This window comes from Panthera leo, chromosome D4, assembly GCF_018350215.1.
Source record: "Panthera leo isolate Ple1 chromosome D4, P.leo_Ple1_pat1.1, whole genome shotgun sequence".
NCBI classification, from domain to species: Eukaryota; Metazoa; Chordata; class Mammalia; order Carnivora; family Felidae; genus Panthera; species Panthera leo.
Window position 1 is genome coordinate 24,986,168 of NC_056691.1, and position 22,992 is coordinate 25,009,159.

General features: G+C 39.5%; 1 protein-coding gene across 9 annotated transcripts in view; it reads right to left on the reverse strand.

Annotated features, from left to right (window-relative positions):
- Window positions 1-15,543, reverse strand: part of KIF27 (kinesin family member 27) — a 98,499-nt gene extending 82,956 nt beyond the window's left edge. For 8 of the 9 annotated variants that reach the window (XR_006195943.1, XR_006195944.1, XM_042913361.1 and 5 more), the window contains exons 1-2: window positions 15,442-15,543; window positions 9,197-9,565 (exon numbers count right to left, since the gene is read on the reverse strand). Coding sequence is in view for 7 of the 9 variants with exons in the window: in XM_042913361.1 (XP_042769295.1) it covers window positions 9,197-9,494 (298 nt within the window). In the remaining 2 variants the exon portion in view is untranslated. The remainder of the gene's footprint in view (window positions 1-9,196; window positions 9,566-15,441) is intronic. The other variant, XM_042913358.1, reaches the window with a different exon arrangement.
- Between the last annotated feature and the right edge of the window lie 7,449 nt (window positions 15,544-22,992).

Consider the following 22,992-nt stretch of genomic DNA (forward strand, 5'->3'; position numbering starts at 1 on the left):
GATGCAAGACTGCCATCGTGTGGCAAATAAAGAAAGCTGTAGCTTTTTCTAATACAAGAGAGTGAAGATTCTTTTTTGAGTTTCCAGGAACTAGCCAATAGTTGCACCTATGAACTACAGTGCAATATACACATTGTAGATTACCCAGAATATAAAGTCGATTAGAAACAGCTGATTCATTTCCCACTTCAAAAGATAACAAAACACAATAATTCAAAACTTACCAAAACACTGAATTTCAAATATTTATCATAAAGCTTCAGTAGGTATTTTGGTAACCTAAATGCCATATTTTCAACGTTACACTTATATTCCAGAGACAGCTTCGGAGAGAGAACTTGTAAAGTTTTATACATCAACAGCTATCATTTAGCTATTGTATGTTATTTAAAGAACACACAAAAGTTTCTAGAGAATGTTCTAGTTTCTGGTACAAGTCAGTAAATCCAAGGTGCTGAGAAGCAGGAAAATGACTATTAGTTTAAATAGGCATCCTATTGAAAAAAAAAGATTATTCTGCCTCAGGGCCTAGCATGGTGCCCTAGGCACTACAAATGCTCAATAAATTATCTATAGGAGGAAAAAAACAGCATTATTTAAAAATCAGACACCAGGGGTGCCTGGGTGGCTCAGTCGGTTAAGCATCCGATTTCAGCTCAGGTCATGATTTCACAGTTTGTAGGTTTGAATCCCACATTGGGCTCTGCACTGAAAGTTCAGAGCCCGGAGCCTGCTTCAGATTCATTTTCTCTTTCTCTTTCTCTCTTTCTCTCTCTCTCTCTCTCTCTCTCTCAAAAGTAAACATTAAAAACATAAAGTAAAATAAAAATAACAAGTAGCAACAATGAACTATTGGGACCTCATCAAGATAAAAAGCTTCTGCACAGTGAAGGAAACAATCAGCAAAACTAAAAGGCAATGGACGGAATGGGAGAGGATATCTGCAAATGACATATCAGATAAAGGGTTAGTATCCAAAATCTATAAAGAATTTATCAAACTCAACACCTAAAAAACAAATAATCCAGTGAAGAAATGGGCAAGACATGAATAGACACTTTTCCAAAGAAGACATCCAGATGGCTAACAGACACATGAAAAAATGTTCAACATCACTCATCATTAGGGAAATACAAATCAAAGCCACATGAGATACGATCTCATACCTGTCAGAATGGCTAAAATTAACTCAGGCAACAACAGATGTTGTCACTTATATATAACACCCAGTGCTCATCCCAACAAGTGTCCTCCTTATTGCCCCTCACCCCTTTAGCCCTTCCCCCCACCCAACACCCTGCTGGCAACCCTCAGTTTGTTCTCTGTATTTTAGAGTCTCTTATGGTTTGTCCCCTTCCCTGTTTACATTATTTTTCCTTCCTTTCCCTTACGTTCATCTGTTTTGTATCTTAAATTCCACATATGAGTGAAGTCATATATTTGTTTTTCTCTAATTTTGCTTAGCGTAATACCCTCTAGTTCCACCCACATTGTTGCAAATGACAAGATTTCATTCTTTTTGATCACCGAGTAATATTCCATTGTATATATATATATACACCACATCTTCTTTATCCCTTCATCAGTCAATGAACATTTGGGCTCTTTCCATACTTTGGCTATTGTCAATAGCACTGCTATAAACATTGGGGTGCACATGCCCCTTCGAAACAGCACTCTTGTATCCCTTGGATAAATACCTAGTAGTGCAATTGCTGGGTCATAGAGTAGTTCTATTTTTAATTTTTTGAGGAACCTCCATACTGTTTTCCAGAGTGGTTGCACCAGTTTGCATTCCTATCAGCAGTGCAAAAGAGTTCCACTTTTATTCAACATAGTACTGGAAGTCCTAGCCATAGCAATTCGACAACGTAAAGAAATAAAAGCCATCCAAATTGGTAAGGAAGAAGTCGGTTAAGTGTCTGATTTCGGCTCAGGTCATGATCTCATGGTTCGTTGAGTTGGAGCCCCACACTGGGTTCTGTGTTGACAGCTCGAAGCCTGGAGCCTGCTCCAGATTCTGTGTCTCCCTCTCTCTCCGCCCCTCCTCTGGTCACACTCTATCTCTCTCTCAGAAATAAATAAAAACTGGAATGGAGGAACTATGGTCCATTCCAATTGTAGAATATTATATAGTCTGAAAAAAATGAGTAAATTTCTATGACACAAAAGTGAAGAAATGAAATACTTTATATTGTTAAATGCAAAAAGAAAGTTATAGAAATAATGGTATAATAATTCATTAAACAAAACAACAAGAATAAAACTACATGAATATTTGTAAAATGCCTAGAAAAATGTCTAGAGCACTCTAGAATACTATACATCAAATGGTTATTTCCTTGGGATGAGACTAGTTTTCATTTATTTTAGTTTCTTTTTTTTTAATGTTTATTCATTTTTTTATGGGGGAGGCAGGAGAGGAGGACAGAAGATCCTAAGTGGGCCCTGCACTGACAGCAAAGAGCCCGATGCCGGACTCAAACTCACAAACTGCAAGATCATGACCTGAGCCAAAGTCTGACACTTAACCAACTGAGCCACCCAGGCACCCCTAATTTAATTTCTTAAGCATCACTTGCAATTCTTTTTACAATGCACATTATTATAATTTTTAAAGAGCCAGGGAATAAGTTTCTAGAAAGATTCCTTTAAAAAATGAGAGGACCCAAATAAACAAAATTACTAACAGAAGGGAAGAAATAAAAACCAACACCATAGAAATAAAAGCAAACGTAATAGAATATTATGAAAACCTATATGCCAACAAACTGGACAACTTAGAAGAAATGGATGAATTCCTAGAAACATATAATCTATCAAAACTGAAGCAGGAAGAAATAAAAATTTGAACAAACCAATCACTAACAATGAAATTGAATCAGGAATCAAAATACTCCCGACAAACAAAAGTCCACAACCAGACAGCTCCACTGTGAATTGTACCAAACATTTAAAAAAGAGCTAATACCCATTCTTCTCAAACTATTCCAAAAAATACAAGAGGAAGGAAAACTTCCAAATTCATTCTATAAAGCCAGTATCACCCTGATACCAAAACCAGATAAAGACACCACAAAAAAGATGACTACAGGCCAAGATCTCTCATGAATATGGATGCAATCCTCAACAAAATATTAATAAACCGAATTCAAAAATATATTTTAAAAAATCATACACCACGATCAAGTGGGATTTACTCCTGGAATGCAAGAGTAGTTTATAAGCTGCAAAATAATCAATGTGGTATGTCACATCAGTAAGAGAAAAGATAAAAACCATATGATCATTTCAACAGATGCAGAAAAGCATTTGACAAAGAACATCATCCATTCATGATAAAAACCCTCTGCAAAGTAGGTCCAGAGGGAATATATCTCAACAAAATAAAGGCCATATATGAAAAGCCCATAGCCAACAAGATATTCAATGGTAAAAAACAGAGAGCTTTTCCCCTGAAGGTCAGGAATAAGACAAGGATGACCACACTCACCACTTGTATTCAACATAGTACTAGAAGTCCCAGCCATAGCACTTTGACAGCAAAAAGAAATAAAAGGCATCCAAATTGGTAAGGAAGAAGTAAAACTCTACTGGCAGATGACACAATACTATATATAGAAAATGCTAAAGACTCCACCAAAAAACTCCTAGAACTGATAAATGAATTGAGTAAAGTCACAGGATACAAAATCAATGTTCAGGCATCTTTTGCATTCCCATACACTAATAATGAAGCAGCAGAAAGAAAATTAAATAATCTCATTTACAATTGCACCAAAAATAAAATATCTAGGAACAAACTTAACCAAAGAGGTGAAAGATTTGTACTCTGAACACTATAAAATATTGATGAAAGAAACTGAAGACACACAAAGAAATGGAAAGACGCTCCATGCTTATGGATTAGAAGAACAAATACTGTGAAAATGTCTATACTACCCAAAGCAATCTATACATTAAATGCAATCCTTACCAAAATACCAACAGCATTTTTCACAGAACTACAATAATCTTAAAATTTGTATGGAACCACAAAAGACTCTAAACAGCCAAAGATATCTTGAAAAATAAAAACAAAACTGGGGGCACCTGGGTAGCTCAGTCGGTTGAGCATCCAACTTCAGTTCAGGTTATGGTATCACGGTTCATGAGTTCAAGCCCCACGTCAGGCTCTGTGCTGACAACTCAGAGCCTGGAGCCTGCTTCAGATTCTGTGTCTCCCTTCCTCTCTTCCCCTCCCCTGCTTGCATTCTGCCTCTCTCTCTCTTTCTCTCTCAAAAATAAATAAACATTTTAAAAATTTCTTAAAAAGGGGCGTGCCTGGGTTGGCTCGTTGGTTAAGCATCAGACGTCGGCTCAGGTCATGATCTCACAGTTCGTGGGTTCAAGCCCCGCATTGGGCTCTGTACCGACAGCTCGGAGCCTGGAGCCTGCTTCGAATTCTGTGTCTCCCTCTCTCTCTGCCCCTCCCCCACTCACACTCTGTCTCTCGCTCTCAAAAAATAAGTAAAAAACATTTTAAAAATTTAATAAAAAAATGTTAAAAAAAAAAAGAAAGAAAAACAAAACTGGAGGAATCACAATTCCAGACTTCGTTACATTACAAAGCTATAGCAATCAAGATAGTATGGTATTGGTACAAAAACAGACACATAGATCAATAGAACAGAATAGAAAACCCAGAAATAAACCCACAATTATATGGTCAATTTATCTTCAACAAAGGAGGAAAAGAATATGCAATGGGAAAAAGACAGTCTCTTCAGCAAATGATGCTGGGAAAACTGGACAGCTACATGCAAAAGAATGAACCTGGACCACTTTCTTTCACTATATACAAAAGCAAACTGAAAGTGGATTAAAAACCTAAATGTGAGGCCTGAAATCACAAAAATCCTTGAAGAGAGTACTGCCATTAATCTCTCTGACATTGGCCATAGCAACTTCTTACTAGATACGTCTCCTGAGGCAAGGGAAACAAAAGCAGAAGCAAACTATTGGGACTACATCAAAATAAAAAGCTTCTGCACAGCAAAGGAAATAATCAACAAAATTAAAAGGCAACCCTACTGAACGAGAGAAGATATCCGCAAATGACATCCAATAAAGGATTAGTATTCAAAATATGGAAAGAACTGATACAACTCAACACCCAAAAAACAAATAATCCAATTTAAAAATGGGCAGAAGACATGAACAGACATTTCTCCAAAGAAGACATCTAGATGGTCAACAGATACCTGAAAAGATCCTCGAGGGGAACCTGGGTGGTTCAGTCAGTTGAGCAACTGACTCTTCAAAAAAAAATTTTTTTTAATGTTTATTTATTTTTGAGAGAGAGAGAGACAGAGCGTGAGTGGGGGAGGAGCAGAGCGAGAGGGAGACACAGAATCCAAAGCAGGGTCCATGCTCTGAGCTATCAGCACAGAGCCTGCCACGGGGCTCAAACCCACAAGCCGTGAGATCATGACCTGAGCCGAAGTCTGACGCTCAACCAACTGAGCCACCCAGGCACCCCAGCAACTGACTCTTGATTTCAGCTCAGGTCATGATCTCACAGTTCATGAGTCCGAGCCCCATGTTGGGCTCTGTGCTGACAGCGTGAAGCCTGCTTGGGATTCTCTGTTTCCCTCTCTCTTCCCCTCCCCTGTTCGCACTCTATCTCTCTCAAAAATAAATAAATAAACACTAAAAAAAAAAAAGATGTTCAACATCTCTCATCATCAGGGAAGTGCAAATCAAAACTACAATGAGATATCGCCTCATACCTGTCAGAATGGCTAAAATCGACAACACAAGAAACAAGTGTTGGTAAGGATGTAGAGAAAAAGGAACCTTCTTGCACCGTTGATGGGAATACAAACTGGTGAAGCCACAGTGGAAAAAGAGTATGGAGTTTCCTCAAAACCTTAAAAATAGAACTGCCTAATGATCCAGTAATTGCACTACTGGGTATTTACCCCCAAAATACAAAAACAGTAATTCAAAGGGATACCCCTTTGTTTAAGCCCCTATGTTTATAGCAGTGTTATTTACAATAGCCAAACTATGGAAGCAGCCCAAGTATCCATCAATAGATGAATGGATGAAGAAGATACCACAGATATATATAATGGAATATTATTCAGCCATAAAAAATAATAAAATCTTGCCATTTGCAAGGACATGGACAGAGCTAGAGCGTGTACTGCTGAGAGAAACAAGTCAGTCGGAGAAAGACAAATACCATACAATTTCACTCATATGTGGAACTTAAGTAACAAAACAAATGAGCAAAGGAAAAAAGAAAGAGAGACAAACCAAGAAACAGACTGTTAACTATAGAGAATAAACTGACGGTTACCAGACGGGAGGTGTGTAGGGTGATGGGGGAAAGAGGGGATGGGGATTAAAGAGTACACTTAACATGGTGGAAAAAAAATGATTTTTTTAAAAAATAAAAAGATGGGCGCCTGGGTGGCTCAGTCGGCTGAGCGTCCAACTTCGTCTCAGGTCATGATCTCACAGTTCGTGAGTTCAAGCCCACGTCAGGCTCTGTGCTGACAGCTTGGAGCCTGGAGCCTGCTTCCGATTCTGTGTCTCCTCCTCTCTCTGCCCCTCCCCTGCTCATGCTCTGTCTCTTTGTCTCTCAATAATAAATAAACGTTAAACATTTTTAAAAATATATATTAAAAAAATAAAAAGAATAAGAAAACCTAGGGGATAAAATAAAAAACTGTTTCTAAGGGTGTTATCAAGTATAAAGTACTTTAGAGCAGCTATAATATTTTTTTTAAGTTTATTTATTTATTTTGAGAGAGAGAGAGAGAGAGAGAAAGAGAGAGGGGGAGGGGCAGAGAGAGAAGGAGAGAGGGAGAATCCCGAGCAGGCTCCGCACTGTCAGTGCAGAGCCTGATGCAGGCTTCGAACAGTGAGATCGTGACCTGAACCGAAATTAAGAGTCTGTCACTTAACTGACTGAGCCACCCAGATGCCCCAAGAATAGATAAACTTAACAACTTTTTCCCTTAAAGAATTAAAATTGTATGTATGGCTTCTTAATAAAAAACAATATAGCTATACTTAAGTCACCAAGCTCTAAACATAACTCCTATTAGTAAAAAGAACATACTGAGTCTTAAAGATCGCAAAACATTTGCCAATTAAAAAAGGGGCTACAGCCCTAAAAAAAAAAAAACAAAAAAAAAACCCACAACTTATAACAGAAAATTTGAATTTTTTGAGACCCTAAAATAACCTAGTATCTTTAACCTCTTAATCCTATGTCATACTGATTCTAAAAATGGTGGTGTGGGGGGGTACTGGGCACTAACGGCCTCTCCATTTAATCTTTGCAATCAGGGCTTCCTCAACTCAGCCAGACTCCAACTCTACCCCTCACCAGTCCCTACATGTAATAAGAGATGTTTCTGAAAGTCACATATTCTATATTTGAGAAGCAGGAAAGTAGAAAATACATTAAGAGTCATTACATGTATACAGAACGTAGCAATAATTTTAGACAATAATACATATATATGTACAACATTCAAAAGTTTGCATTTAGTGAAAAAAAAAATCAATACAGTAAACAAGTCCTCAAAAGAGGACTTGGCAGGACGCCCGGGTGGCTCAGTCGGTTGAGCATCCGACTTCGGCTCAGGTCATGATCTCACAGTTCGTGAGTTCAAGCCCCGCGTCGGGCTCTGTGCTGACAGCTCAGAGCCTGGAGCCTGCTTCAGATTCTGTGTCTCCCTCTCTCTCTGCCTCATCCCCCTAGTGTACTCTGTCTCTCTCTCAAAAATAAATAAACATTAAAAAAATAAAAAAATAAAAAAAAAAAAAGAGGACTTGGCATTCAATCCCAGCTGTCACTAGCCCTCTAGCTGAGCAAGCCCTTCAGTGATTGCTCCATGGCTGGAGCTCCTCACTTATAAATAAAGAGAGATGATTTTCAAGGTTCCTTCCAGCTCTACAAGAAATCCTAACAATTTCACCTTTTCCAAACTAGAATTACAAGCAGGAGAAACTATATTCTAAAATATTCAGTATTTAAAATAGAAATCTGTATTTATATGTGAGGTGATGGATGTGTTAACTACATTGGAGAATCCTTTGACAATGTTTACATTCATCAAATCATCATGATGTACACTTTAAATATCGTACAATTTTATTTGTCAATTGTACCTCTATAAAGCTGAAAAAATAAAATAAAAATTTGCTAAAAAATAGGAGGAAAAAAGACTTTATTTTAAAAAAAAATTTTTTTTAACGTTTATTTATTTTTGAGACAGAGAGAGACAGAGCATGAATGGGGGAGGGTCAGAGAGAGGGAGACACAGAATCTGAAACAGGCTCCAGGCTCTGAGCTGTCAGCACAGAGCCCGATGCGGGGCTCGAGCTCACGGACCGTGAGATCATGACCTGAGCCGAAGTCGGACGCTTAACCGACGGAGCCACCCAGGTGCCCCAAAAAAAGGCACTTTAAACCACATAACAAATTCTACCTACTGCCTCTAAGTCTTGGTTGTAAGACTCTGATATTTACAAGTGGACTATGTTAAAAGACCAAAATCTGGTCATGTTAACTCATTTCTTTCTACTTGAAGTTCTGTTCAAAATGACAAAGGTTTGTCAGAGGCAGGGAGTGGGGGAAATGGGTGAAGGTGGTCAAGATGTAAAAAATCTGAGTTATAACTAAGTTCTGAGGATGTAATAATATACAATATTGGTGACTGCAGTTAACAACACTGTATTGTGTATTTGAAAGCTGCTAAAATATTAGCTCTTAAAAGTTCTTATCCAAGAAAAAGAAATTTAGAACTATATGATGTGATCGATGTGAACTAAACTTACTGTGGTAATCATTTTGCAATACATACATGTATAGAAATCATTATATTGTACACCTTGGGCTAATATAATGGTATATGTCAATTATATCTCAATAAGACTGGAAAAAAATGGAAAGGGCTGAACACTGAACATTGTCTTAAACTTGTTTCCTCAAGCAAATACAATAAAAACTGTTGACTAAAACACCAATATTTAAAAATAAATCTTTCAAAGATGATGATCTTATGAACTCATCTGACTACCCTTTATTTCATTCAATTAATATGCTGAGCACCTACTATGTGTCAGGCACTATCATATTTTAGCTTGATTCTAGTGTCTCAAATAAAAGTCAAAGGTAGGACGAGAATCTTACCAACATGGCCTCCTCCAATGGTGTAGGTCTTCCCGGATCCAGTTTGTCCATAGGCAAAAACGGTTGCATTATAGCCCTCAATGAGCGACAACACTAGTGGCTTTATACATGCATTATAAACTTCATCTTGAGTGGAATTCTTGCCAAAAACAAAATCAAAAGTAAAGACTCTATCTCTCCCAATGATAATTTGCTGGGTGTTTGGAATAACTCTCACACAAGCTTGATGATTATGAAGAACTTCTTTGCATAGCAGAGGTCGGATTCTTACAGCAACCTTTACTGGTATTTCTTCCATAGCAACTTAGATTTTACTTAATATTCAGTATCTAGTGTGAGAAATATCCATTTTATGTAATTTCTGGACTCCTGTGTAACAAAATAAAAACCAAATTTAGTTATTGACTTCTCTATCCTAATAAATTAACCATCTTCTCAAGCAAAGTCCATTAAAGCAGGTTTTCCTCCAATATAAGTCGGTTACAAAGAGTAAATCTGTCTTATAAAAATACACCTATAATTTACAGATGAAATGTCTGGATTTATTGCAAAACAATCTAAGGAGTAGAGGCCATGAGTTGGTAAATGATGCAGCAAAGTGATAAGTGCATGGGATTCTATTGTGCCATTCTTTCTGTAGTAAAAATAGGTTTCCCAGTCCATTAATCTAAATACTGAATAACTGGAGAGTTAGAAAATTAAGACAAGGAAATAACCGAATAATTGTACACCCGTATTGAAAGAAAACCCTTTACTAGATTTTATAGCTATGTGCTGGAAAGTAACATCTTTTTGCCACAAATATCAGAAATAAATCCATGAAAATAGTTTCAAGGATTTCTATGATATAACTTGAAACCAAGTTATTGATTATTCAAAAATAATCAAAACTGAAACACTGCTTTTCTACTTCTAAAATATGGTATACTTATTTCTGAAGACTTCTGGTAGAATTAATATATCAAAAAATAAAGTGCCCACTATACTTATAAGGAACCTGAAAAATTTTTAAAAATTCCACTTACAGTAGCATCAAAAAGAATATAATACTGGGTTGCCTGGGTGGCTCAGTCAGTTAAGCAACAGACTCTTGATTTCAGCTCAGGTCACGATCTCATGATTCATGAGACTGAGCCCCATGTCAGGCTCTGCGCTGACAACACAGAGCCTGCTTGGGATTCTCTCTCTCCCTCTCTCTGCCCCTCCTCCACTCACACTCTCTCTCAAAATAAACTTAAGGGGCACTTGGGTGGCTCAGTCGGTTGAGCATCCGACTTCGGCTCAGGTCGTGATCTCGTGGTCTGTGAGTTCAAGCCCTGCATCAAGCTCTGCGCTGACAGCTCAGAGCCTCGGGCCTGCTTTGGATTCTGTGTCTCCTTCTCTCTCTGCCCCTCCCCCATCATGCTCTGTCTCTCTCTCTTGTCAAAAATAAATAAGCATTAAAAAAATAAATAAACTTAAAAAAATACATAGGAATAAGTTTAATAAAAGACATGTAAAACTTATACTCTGAAGATTATAAAAGATTGTTGAAAGTAAAGAAGATCTAAATAAATGGAAAAACATCTCATGTTCATGGACTGAAAGACAGTATTGTTAAGATGGCAATATTCTCCAAACTGATCTACGGATTCTATGCAACACCTATCAAAATCTTAGCTGAACTGCAGAAATTGACAAGCTTATCCTAGAATCCATATGGAAATTCAAAGGACAAAGAATAGCTAAAACAATATTGAAAAAGAACAAATTTGGAGGACACATTTTCCCAATTCTAAAACCAAGCAACAGTAATTAAGACAGTGTGGTACTGGTATAAAACAAACTAAAAGATCAATGGAGAAGAATTGAGAATCCAGAAATAAACCCTCATATTTTGGGCAAATGATTTTTGACAAGAGTGCCAAGACAATTCAATGGGGGGAAAGAATAGACTTTTCAATAAATGGTCATAGGACAACTGGATGTCCACATGCATAAGAATGCAGTTGGATTCCTACTCACATCATATACAAAATTCAATTCAAAATCATTCATAGACCTAAATGTAAGAGCTGAAACTTATAAAACTCTTAGAAGAAAACACAAGACTGACTCTTAGTAATGTTGGATTTGGCGATGGTTTCTCAGGTGTAACACCAAAGCAAAAGCAATAAGCTTTATAAGGAAAAACAGATAAAATGGATTTAATCAAATTTAAAAGCTTTGTTCCTCAAATATATAAAAGTGGTTAATAAGCACAAGCAAAGATGCTCAGCATCATTAGCCAGCAGGGAAATGCAATCAAAACTACAATAAGATTACTACTCTAACCCCACTAACACAGCTATAATCAAAAAGACATCATATAGCAAACAGACACATGAAAAAAGATGTCCAACATCACTCATCATCACACAAATGCAAATCAAAACCACAATGAGGTATCACTTCACACCTGTCAGATGGCTAGAATCAAAAAGACAAGAAATAACAAGTGTTAGCAAGGATGTGGAGGAAAAGGAACCCTCAAGCACTGCTGGTGGGAATGCAAACTTGTGTGGCCACTCTGGAAAACAGTATGGAGGTTCCTCAAAAAATTAAAAATGGAATTACTATATGGTCCAGTAACTCCACTACTGGGTATTTACCCAAAGAATATGGAAGTACTAATTCAAAAAGACATATGTACCTGTTTCTTGCAGCATTTTTTACAATAACCAAGATATGGAACTATGGAAGCCACCCAAGTGTTAATCAATAAATGAATGGATAAAAAAGACATGGTATATATGGGGTACCTGCGTGGCTTAGTCGGTTAAGCATCTGACTCTTGATTTCAGCTCAGGTCATGATCTCATGATTCGTCAGATCAAGTCCCATGTTGGGCTCTGAACTAACAGTGCAGAACCTACTTAGGATTCTCTCTCTCCTTCTCCCCAGGTCACACACACACCCTTTCTCTAAAAATCAATAACTTAAAAAAAAAAAGATGTGGGGGATATAAATATACATAGTAAAACCTTGGTTTGTGAGCACAATTTGTTCCAGAAACAGGCTTGTAATCCAAAGTACCTGTATATCAGAACCACTGGCTCAGCTGTGATCATGTGATGTTCGGCATCATGTACTACTTGTATTGCAAGACATCACTCATTTATCAAGTTAAAGTTTATGAGAAATGTTTGCTCCTCCTGCGCAACACTCACAGACCAAGTTACTCACAATCCAAGATTTTAGTGTGTGTGTGTGTGTGTGTGTGTGTGTGTGTGTGTGTAGGTAATGGAATATTACTCAGCTGTAAAAATGAATGAAATCTTGACATCTGCAACAGTATGGATGGACCGAGAGGGTATTATGCTAAGTGAGATAAGTCAGATAGAGAAAGACAAATACCATATGATTTCTTTTTATTTCTTTTTTTTAATTTTTTTTTTATTTATTTCTTTCTTTTAAGTAATCTCTACACCCAATGTCAGGCTTGAACTCACAACCCTGAGACCAAGAGTCCCATGCTCCACTGACTGAGCCAGCCAGGTGGCCCCCATATGATTTCACTTATATGTGGAATCTAAAAAACAAAACAAACAAACAAAAAGCAAAATCAGATCCATAAATATAGAGGACAAACTGACGGTAGTAGAGGGTAGCAGGATGGGGGATGGACAAAATGGGTGAAGGGGAGTAGGAGATAACAGGCTTCCAATTATGAAATGAATGAGTCTTGGGGATAAAAAGTACAGCATAGGGTCAATGGTCTTGTAATAGCACTGCATGGTGACAGATGATAGCTATATTTGTGGCAAGCATAGCATAACATATAGACTTTCTGTTCACCTGAAACTGAAGTCACATTGTGTGTCAACTACACTTCAATTTAAAAAAAGGCTTCAATTAAAAAAAAAAAAAAGCAACTCCTGATTTCGGCTCAGGTCATGATCTCATGGTCGTGAGGTCAAGTGCCGTGTTGGGCTCCACACTAGGTGTGGAGGCTGCTTGAGGTTCTCTCACTCTGCCTCTCCCCCACTCGCTCGCATTTTCTCTCTCTCTCTCAAAAAAAAAAAAGGATATTAATATATTTAAATTTTTTTAAGACAGTTCAAAATAAGTATTAGGATGTATAGAATATGGAACCTTCGCATACTCCCAATGGAACTGTAAAATGATGCAGCCACTTCGGAAGAGTCTGGCAGTTCCTCAAAAACACAGAGTTATTATTTGACCCAGCAACTCCACTCTTTGGTATATACCCAAGAGAAATAAAAATATATGTTTTTATGAAAACTTGTACATGAATGTTCAGTCTTGGTAGGATAAAGCTTACACCATATAAAAGCTAAAAAGAAAATGTAACAAACAGTCTATGATAATTTTCAAGTGCAGATAATGAAAAATAATCAGTTTGGGGTGTGGCTGGGCTCTTTCGAGAAGGAGAGTCTTGAACACTATCATTAAGTAACCTAGTAGACTATTAACAGACTAAAATAACATTTTTGGCACTACTTGCTATGGAGATGATAATGAAGACATATTTAATATTCACTAGCCTTTAAAAAACTCTGCAGCAGTACTGCAGATTATAATTTCGTGAGTGGGAAAGTCTGAAAAGGATCACAGTAACAAATACATTAGTCTACTAAAAGCTCAGAGAGTAAAAAAATACCAGCTCCCTTGGGCTGTAAAATCCCAAAACAGAGTCAACATGCTATGTGTAATGGCCAAAACAAAGAGATGCACCCCATCTTGTCACTTTTAATCATTCTAGTTAAAACCGGCTGTGAAAAAATACTCGTATGTATGATAAATCCTTCTTGTATCCTATAGGACTCCACAGTCACTTGGTACTGGAAACTTTTCCAAAGAAACTACAAAGATGCTGAATGAGTTGGTTCTCTCAAATGTCTCTGAACATCTATATTTGAAGTTTTTTATCATACAGATTAGCTTTTTAAAGTCTGTTTATGGCATCACATTAAAACAAAAGTCATAGTCTATGTTAAGTCAAACCTAACTACTTCCAACAAAACTGCTAAAAAAAAAAGGTGCAGAGTGTAACTGGGATATTTTCACTTTCTTGGTTTTTGCAATAGGAAACAATTTTGCTACAAGGGCAAATGAAATTCTATTCTATTCCAATAAATAAAGGCCCTTAAACATATGGCTTGCAAAAGAGTAATATTCAAGAATTTAAGCATTTAAAAAATCCATAGCATTTATACTTTAGATTCTGGTCAACTGCAGTAACCAGAAGCATGTGTATTGTCCCGCCAAGAAATGTAAAGAAAGGGGAAATCTGATTGGTAATATTTAGGCATACTCAATGGAGTTTTGAAATTGAGTAAAGGCAAGAGAATCTTTGATCAATGATGCCATGTCACTCATCAAAAAGAAGTGTCTTCTAATACTGTTTCTATCCTGTGCCCACGGCTTTTCAGAAGTAGTGGGTTGGCTAAAAATTGTGGTCTGTTAATTATATTTTTGTAAGAAATTTCCCAGCAAATTAACAATGAATCACAAAAGGATCTCAGAAAAGGTCCCAAATGCATAAATGACTAGATAAAGAATATATAAAGTGAAGTGGAAAAACAAAAATTTGACAACTTGGAGGGGGCGAAGTGTTATTTAAAAAGTGTTTTGGTGTGTCTGCCTGGCTTAGCCTCGGAATCTGCTACTCGATCTCGGGATAGTGAGTTCGAGGCTTATCTTGGGTGTAGAGACTAAAACAAAAAAAAGTGTTCCAAACAAAGAATTTGGGTACCCTCTTTCTCAATCTAACCTGCCTCTGAGGGAGAGGGCTTTCAGACTTCTACAGCGTTGCACCAAAGTTTCAACATCCGCAACGGAAAAAGGAGACCAGAGACAAAACGAAACCCCCAGGGGGGATGGGCCTTCCCATCCCGTTTAGCTCCCGAAGTTGGAAGCACCGGCACAAAAAACACACAGGATCAGCCTCGGTGGGGCTCCCGTCCGGCGTTCGCTCACGTCCCTAATCCCCGGGCCTGTCTACCTAGGGGGACCCAACTTCCCCATGCCGTTCTCCAGGGGTCCCAGCAACGACCTCAGCCCCCTCCGACGCCCTCCCTCGGCTTTGCCGGCCCCCCAACCGCCCCCGTCCCCGAGCCGTCCCGCGGCGGCCCCTGACGTCCGACCCCTAGGCGGCGCCCCCTCCCCGAAACGGCTAGAGCGCGGGCGCTGCGGCACTAGGGCGGGAGGGCGCCGCACCGCACCCGGCCGCATCAGCCCCGCCAGGCCGGCGCGCCACTTACAGACCGGCTCGAGAAAGCTCTGATCTCCGGCGGCGAGCACAGTACAGGACTCCCCAGCTTCGCTCCGCCGGGCCGCCGCCGCCGCCGCCGCCGCCCGCGCCTTTTGTTGTCGCGGGTTCTCCCGGCAACGGCGAAACCAGCAGCCAACGCGCCCCCTCCCGGCCGGCCGTTGCGCCGCGCCCCCGACGAGCCCCGCCCCCGAGGAGCCCCGCCCCACCGAGAAGAGCGTTGCGCTGGCCGCCTAGACACCACCTCCAGGTGTGGCTACAAAGCCAACTCGCAGGGGACTGCTTTCAGCGTGCCGGACCGAAGTCACTACCCACCAGTTTGTAAACTTTACGTAAGAAAGATTCACGTTGCGTTTTCATATTTTAGCTGCTAATTCAGTTTATTTTTATTGAAGTAAAGTTCGTATAACATACATCGAGCCGCTTTAAGGTGTACATGAAGGCATTCTCAATGCTGTGCAACCATCACCTCTGGTTCCAAAACATTTTCATCACCACAAAAGGAGATCCCCGTGTCAGTTTACAGCCTCTCCAGTTCCCCTCTCCTGCAGTCCCTGGCAACCACTAATCTACTTTCTCTGTCTGTATGAATCTACAGATTGGGGGCACTTTGTATTCAGGGTATCATACAACTTGTGGCCTTTTGTGTCTGGCTTCTTTGGCTAAACAATGTCTTCCGGGTCCACCCATGTTGTAGCATGTATCAGTAATTTTATTCCTTTTGATGCTGAATAATATTCAATTGTGTGGACTTACCACCTTTTATTTATCCACTCATCTCTTGATGGACACGCTGTTTGTTTCCACTTTTGGCTAATATGAGTAATGCTGTTAGAAACATTCATGTACAAGTATTTGTGCATGTATTTGTTTAACATCTGTTTTCAGTTCTTTTGGTATAGACCTGGGATCTGGGTCATATGGTTATTCTATGTTTAACTTTTCTAATTTACTTAAAAAAAATTTTTTTTTAATGTTTATTTATTTTTGAGAGAAAGAGCATGAACAGGGGAGGGACAGAGAGATTGGGAGACACAGAACCAGAAGCAGGCTTCAGGCTCTGATCTATCAGCACAGAGCCCCATGCTGGGCTTGAACTCAAGAACTATGAGATCATGACCTGAGATGAAGTCGCTCACTTAACTGACTGAGCCACCCAGGAACCCCTCCTATTTACTTTTAAATGCCTCAATGCCTCCCATTTTTAATAGCACAATCTAAGTGTTTTCTCCCAAGAGATTTTTCTTTTCTTTTTTAAAGTAATCTCTACACCCAACATGAGGCTTGAACTCACAACCTTGACATCAAGAGTCGCATGATCTATTGACTAAGCCAGGCAGGCACCCCTCACAATCTAAGCATTTTTTTTAATTAAAAAAAAAATTCTTGTTTTACATTTATTTATTTTTGAGAGACAGAGACAGAGCACAAGTGGGGGAGGGGGCAGAGAGAGAAGGAGACACAGAATCTGAAGCAGGCTCCAGGCTCTGAGCTGTCAGCACAGAGCCCAACGCAGGGCTCAAACCCACAAACCATGAGATCATGACCTGAGCTGAAGTCGGACGCTCAACTGACTGAGCCACCCAGGCGCCCCACAATCTAAGCATTTTCAAAAAGCATCCCTTCTCTCATGGAACTTAGAAGTGAAGGTGGAAAAAAAAGTGCTTAGTTATTAAATTGAATTACAAGTATCCCCTGCTTTTCAAAAGTTCACATTATACCTCTTGGCTGAAAGATCTACATTAGTTACCTCTTTTCATTAACCGAAGAAATCTGAAGAGGATTTTCACTTTTATGATAAAAGGCGAAAGCCACAATAGGTTTGTTTTGCAGCCAATCTTTATAGTATAGAGGCAGCAGGCACCCGGGGAAACAAGAGTGGCCCCACCAACTGCCTTCAAGGGAACTATACTGAGCACCTCAGCATCAAGCCCCCATAGCTTTGAACTTGTCTGTGAGCATCTATGCTTTATCTCGATTTATTTTGTGCATCTGTTAGCAAGATGTGCCCTAAGGTATCAGAAAAGAATTAAGAGAAGGTATTTTGGGGTGCCTGGGTGGGTCAGTCATTTAAGCGTCCGACTTTGGCTCAGATCATGATCTCACAGTCTGTGAGTTCGAGCCCTGCGTCGGGCTCTGTGCTGACAGCTCAGAGCCTGGAGCCTGTTTCTTATTCTGTGTCTCCCTCTCTCTCTGACCCTCCCTCGTTCATGCTCTGTCTCTCGCTGTCTCAAAAATAAATAAACGTTAAAAAAATAAAATAAAATAAAAAATAAAAATAAATAAAAATAAAAGAGAAGGTATTTGGGCGTCTTGGAATGCTCAAAATTTTTTCCATAAAAATTAAGGGTAATTGCTTCTTTGCTTTACACCATTTTGGCTTACAAAAGTTTTTGCAGGACCATGCTACTTCCAGGTAGCAGGGAAACCTGTATTTTGAATTTTTAAAACCCAAAAATGTGAATTCACTAATTATTTTGAATCTTTAGAACTCCTTTTTTTAAGGAGTTCCCCAAACTGTAAAGTGGGTACCAGTCATTGTCTGGTAGTTCCCCAAATTGTAAAGTTCCCCAAACTGTAAAGTGGATACCAGTCATTGTCATCTCCTCCCACACCATCCAGGATGACAGCAGAACAAAGCTGACTCCATTCCAACTCCAACCCTATCTCCTTTCAAAGTCTTTATAAGTGGGACTTGGGAGTGCCAAGGAGAGAGTCATGGGGTCTCGGCCTTGTGGCGTGGGGAATAGAGGGTTCACACATGAAAGGCTTTCCTACTAAGTCAAAGGAGGCTCTAAGAGTGACCCAGAGAGCTGCACCAAGAGGAAACTGGCCTTCTGGTGTCCTTCCCGCGACTAGGGGTAGAGGCTGGTTAATGGGCCTCTGTGCCTCTCTAGACTGAAGCAGAGCAGCTGAATGCGGCAGGTGGTTGGCACTGGAATGGAGCAGCCTGCACTTTCACACCTGGCAGGGTGAGAACCTATGATTTCTCCATGTCTCCAGTCTTGCCCTCACAAATACATCCTTCACACCTTCTCTAGTGATCTATGTAGGACACAGATGTCCTTTTCCTGTAGCCTTTCTGTGATGCAGCCGAGCACAGAAGCGCAAGAGCACCTGGCTCGGGGAGGCCCAAACCGACCAGGTTCGGCCACTGGGCGCTGACAAAACCCAAAGGCAGAGAGACTAGTGGTGGTGAAACAGGAAAGGAATTTATTTCAGTGAGGCCAACACTGGGAAGACAACGGACTAGCATCTCAAAGACTGTCTCCAAAGTGCTGAAGATATTTCCACGTTTAAATAAGGGAAATGTGGGTCAAAAGTTTGGTGGGTATGTGCAAGTAGGCAGTGAAGGTCAAATTAATCATTGTCTTGGGGTCAATCACGTGGGGTTTTGCTTGCTCAGGGCAGTCCTTATTGCTTGGGGGGAGGGGGATAGTTCCAATTCCCATCAGGGGATGCTTTGCTCACAGGATCCTTTGCCTAAGTTAAGAGATAAGCTGGAAAGGGGCACGTGGGTGGCTCAGTTGGTTAAGCGTCCAACTCTTGGTTTTAGCTCAGGTCATGATCTCACAGTTCTTGGGTTCTCGCCCCACATCGGGCTCTGCGATGACAGCATGGAGCCTACTTGGGATTCTCTCTCTCCCCCTCTCTCTCTGCCCCTCCCCTGCTCACACTCTTTCTGTCTCTCTCAAAATAAATAAGTAAACTTTAAAACGCAGGGCAGGGGGGAGATAAGCTGGAAAGAAGAACTTAATTTGGAAGTTTGAGGTCAAAATGGAGGTAGTTGAAGTCCTCTTTCAATGCCATGGAGAATATTACCTTTTAACAGCTGGAATGGAGAGACACAATTTTGCTGAGAAGATGCTTTGCTAGTCCACAGCTAGGTTTGAGTTGGTTGGTACCCAGGCTTCAGTAAAGAGGATAATGTTGCTCATATGAGACCAAGAGAAGAATTATTTGAGTGCTCTTGAGAAAGAATGAGGAAGATGGAGGAAGGGAAGGTGTTGAGAAGAGGCTCAGAGAAGGAGAGGATAGCTGCTGAGGGAATTCCAGAGAGAACAGAAATGGCTAACAGGGATCTTTAGGTTGTATGCTGAGACATGTGCAGCATGGACCCTTCCCCTCTCCTGCAAAATCTTTATAATAAAGTCTGTGTTGCTAACTGAGGCATTGTGACAGAGGGTTGTTTTGTAGGGACTTAAAAGAAAGATATGCTAGTCCCAGGGCACCTGTAATAAAAATAAGCATATAGGGGCACCTGGGTGGCTCAGTCGGTTAAGCGTCCGACTTCGGCTCAGGTCATGATCTCGCAGCCCGTGGGTTCGAGCCCCGCGTCAGGCTCTGTGCTGATGGCTCAGAGCCTGGAGCCTGTTTCAGATTCTGTGTCTCCCTCTTTCTCTGACCCTCCCCTGTTCATGCTCTCTCTCTCTCTGTCTCAAAAATAAATAAATGTTATTTAAATAAATAAATAAATAAAATAAAAATAAGCATATAAATAAATAAATAAATAAATAAATAAATAAATAAAAGAAAGATACGCCAGTCCTCAAGTCCAGTCTAGTGCTGGACAAAACCAGAGATTGACCATGTGGACCTAGAAGGCAGATTACAAGAAAGCTGAAGTCTGGCTTGCATTTCAGTGACATTTTACTTCACTAATAAATCAAGCAATGCAAATTAAAACAACAAACCATTCTCACCTATAAAGTTGGCAGCAACTTTTCATAATGTAAATGCAAGTATTTAGGGAGACAGTCACTTTTATACATAATCGCATCTCTTGTCATCTTCCTAAGAAAATAGATAAAGAATCATGTGCAAGAATGTTTATTATACTATTTGTAATATCAAAAACTTGGAAGTTACATATATGTTCAATGAAAGGGATTGATAAATTAATAGTGCATTTAAAAAAGAATATTATGTACTCATTGAAACTCATATTTACAAAAAATTGGTATAGGAGAATGGTTACAGATTAAGGATACAAAATAATATCAACTTTTCTCACCTGGAATTGGGATAAAACTTGCCCCTACTTCATAAAGTTGTTGTGAAGTTTGAAAGTAGGAATAAAGCAGATAGAACTCAAAAATTGTTAGGTAGCTAGAGGGGTACCTGGCTGGCTCCGTCAGTGGAACATGTGACTCTTGATCTCAGGGTTGTGAATTTGAGCCCCAGGTTGGGGGTAGAGATTCTTTAAAAATAAAATCACTTAAAAAATTGTTAGGTAGCTAGAATGATAATTTTCTCAATTTTGCTCAGGGGAGAAATACACATATAAAAACACAAGATAGTAAAAATATTCAACAAAATTCACTGAAATGGTAACTGTCAGCAACACTGAGTTAATGGTCATTTTTTAAATGATATCCGAAATACATCACTGATCTGGGTATTTTTAATTTTTTTAATGTTTATTCATTTTTTGAGAGAGAGAGAGTGTGAGTGGGGGAGGGCTCCAGACTCTGAAACAGAGCTCCAAAACAGGCTCCAGGCTCTGAGCTGTCAGCACAGAGCCTGACATGGGGGCTCAAACCCACAAACCATGAAATCATGACTTGAGCTGAAGTCAGATGCTTAACTGTCTGAGCTACCCAGGTGCCCCTAAAGGTTATTTTTATAGTTGAATCAATTAGAGTCTTCGTTCCAAGGAACAGAAACCAACTTGGGTTTACTTAAGAAAAAAAAAAAAAAAAAAACTTTGTTGAAAAGTTTATCATTAGCATGCTTTATGTTATGAGTAACAGAAACCCCAAGTCAGATTATTTTGAATTAGAAAATATATTTCATATAACTTCATATAGTTCATGTATATAGAAGTAAAATGTAAAAAACAATTGTCTTAGAACCAATGAAATAGGACAAACTCCCACATATTCATGGGCTTATTTGAAGGGTTCTCTATTCTGTTGCATTGATCAATTTTCCAGAATCAGCAGAGACCATGTATTATTTTTTGTCCACGCTATTGAGCACAGTCAGTGTTTAACAGAAAGTAAATATTGGGATGCCTGGGTGGCTCAGTTGGTTGAGCTTCTGACTCTTGATTTCGACTCAGGTCATGATCTTATGGTTTGTGAGATAAAGCCTCACACTGGGCTCCGTGCTGACAGCAAGGAGCCTGCTTGGAATTCACCGTCTTCCCCTCTGTCTGCCCCTCCCCAGCTCTCTTTCTCTCAAAATAAATAAATAAAATTTTAAAAATTATAAATAGGCTCAGATCTCTGGAGAAGGATCTCCTCTGAGTCTGCTGGTGTAAAATAAAACTCATCCACCAAGAAAAAAAGAATATAAATAAATAAACAAACATTTTAAAAAGATAGTAAATATAAAGCTCATTGCAGAGATTCAGTAAGTGTTTACAGAAGTTAAAAAATTAAAAACAGGGGTGCCTGGGTGGCTCAGTTGGTTAAGCATCTGACTTCAGCTCAGGTCATGATCTCGCGGTTCGTGGGTTCGAGCCCCACATGGGCTCTGTGCTGACAGCTCAGAGCCCGGAGCCTGCTTCGGATTCTGTGTCTCCCTCTCTCTCTGCCCCTCCCCTGTTCACGCTCTGTCTCTCTCTGTCTCTCAAAAATAAATAAATGTAAGAAAATTTAAAAAAAATTAAAAACAGAAAACAAGTAATTTGCTCAAGGTTACATGGTTGATAAGTGACAGAGGCATGACCAAAGCCTGGGTGTGTCAGATGACAAAGTCAACACTGCCTCCCCAAAGATTGAACTCCAGTGTCGCTCTCTACATAATGTATCCCTCTCCCTTGCTTACTCTCTAACGGTGTATTTGATCAAATCAGGTCCACATGTAGCATTCAGTTGATATGTCCCTTAATTATCTTGTATTCAATAACAGTTATCTTCTACCTTCTTCAAAATTGTGGTAAAATACACATTACATGAAATTTTCCATCTTAACCATTTTTAAATGTACGATTCAGTAGTATTAAGTGCATTCACCATTGTTATGCAGCCAGTCCCCAGAACTCTCTTTATCTTGCAAAACTGAACCTCTATACCCGTTAAAGAACAACTCCAGTACTCAAGATTCATTCATGTTGTAGCATGTGTCAGAACTTCCTTTTAAAGGCTGAGTAATATTCCATTATAGAGATATACCACATTTTGTCTCTTTACCTGTCTCTCACGTAGGTTGTTTTCCAACTTTTGACTATTGCAAGTAATGCTGCTATGCACAAGCATGTACTACACGTATCTCCTCAAGATCCTGCTTTCAGGAGCACCTGGGTGGCTCAGTTGGTTAAGCGTCTAAGTCTTGATTTCGGCTCTGGTTACGATCTCACCGTTTATGGGATCGAGTCCTGCTTCAGGCTCTGTGCTGACAGCGTGGTGCCTGCTTGGGACACTCTCTCTCCCTCTCTCTCCCTCTCTCTTTCCACCCTTTCCCCAGTCACATGCATATGTGTGTGCATGTGCTCTGTCTCTCTGTCTTTCTCTCTCTCTCTCAAAATAAATAAATGAACTTAAAAAAAAAAAGGATCCTGCTTTCAACTTTTTTGGGTATATACCTAAAAGTGGAA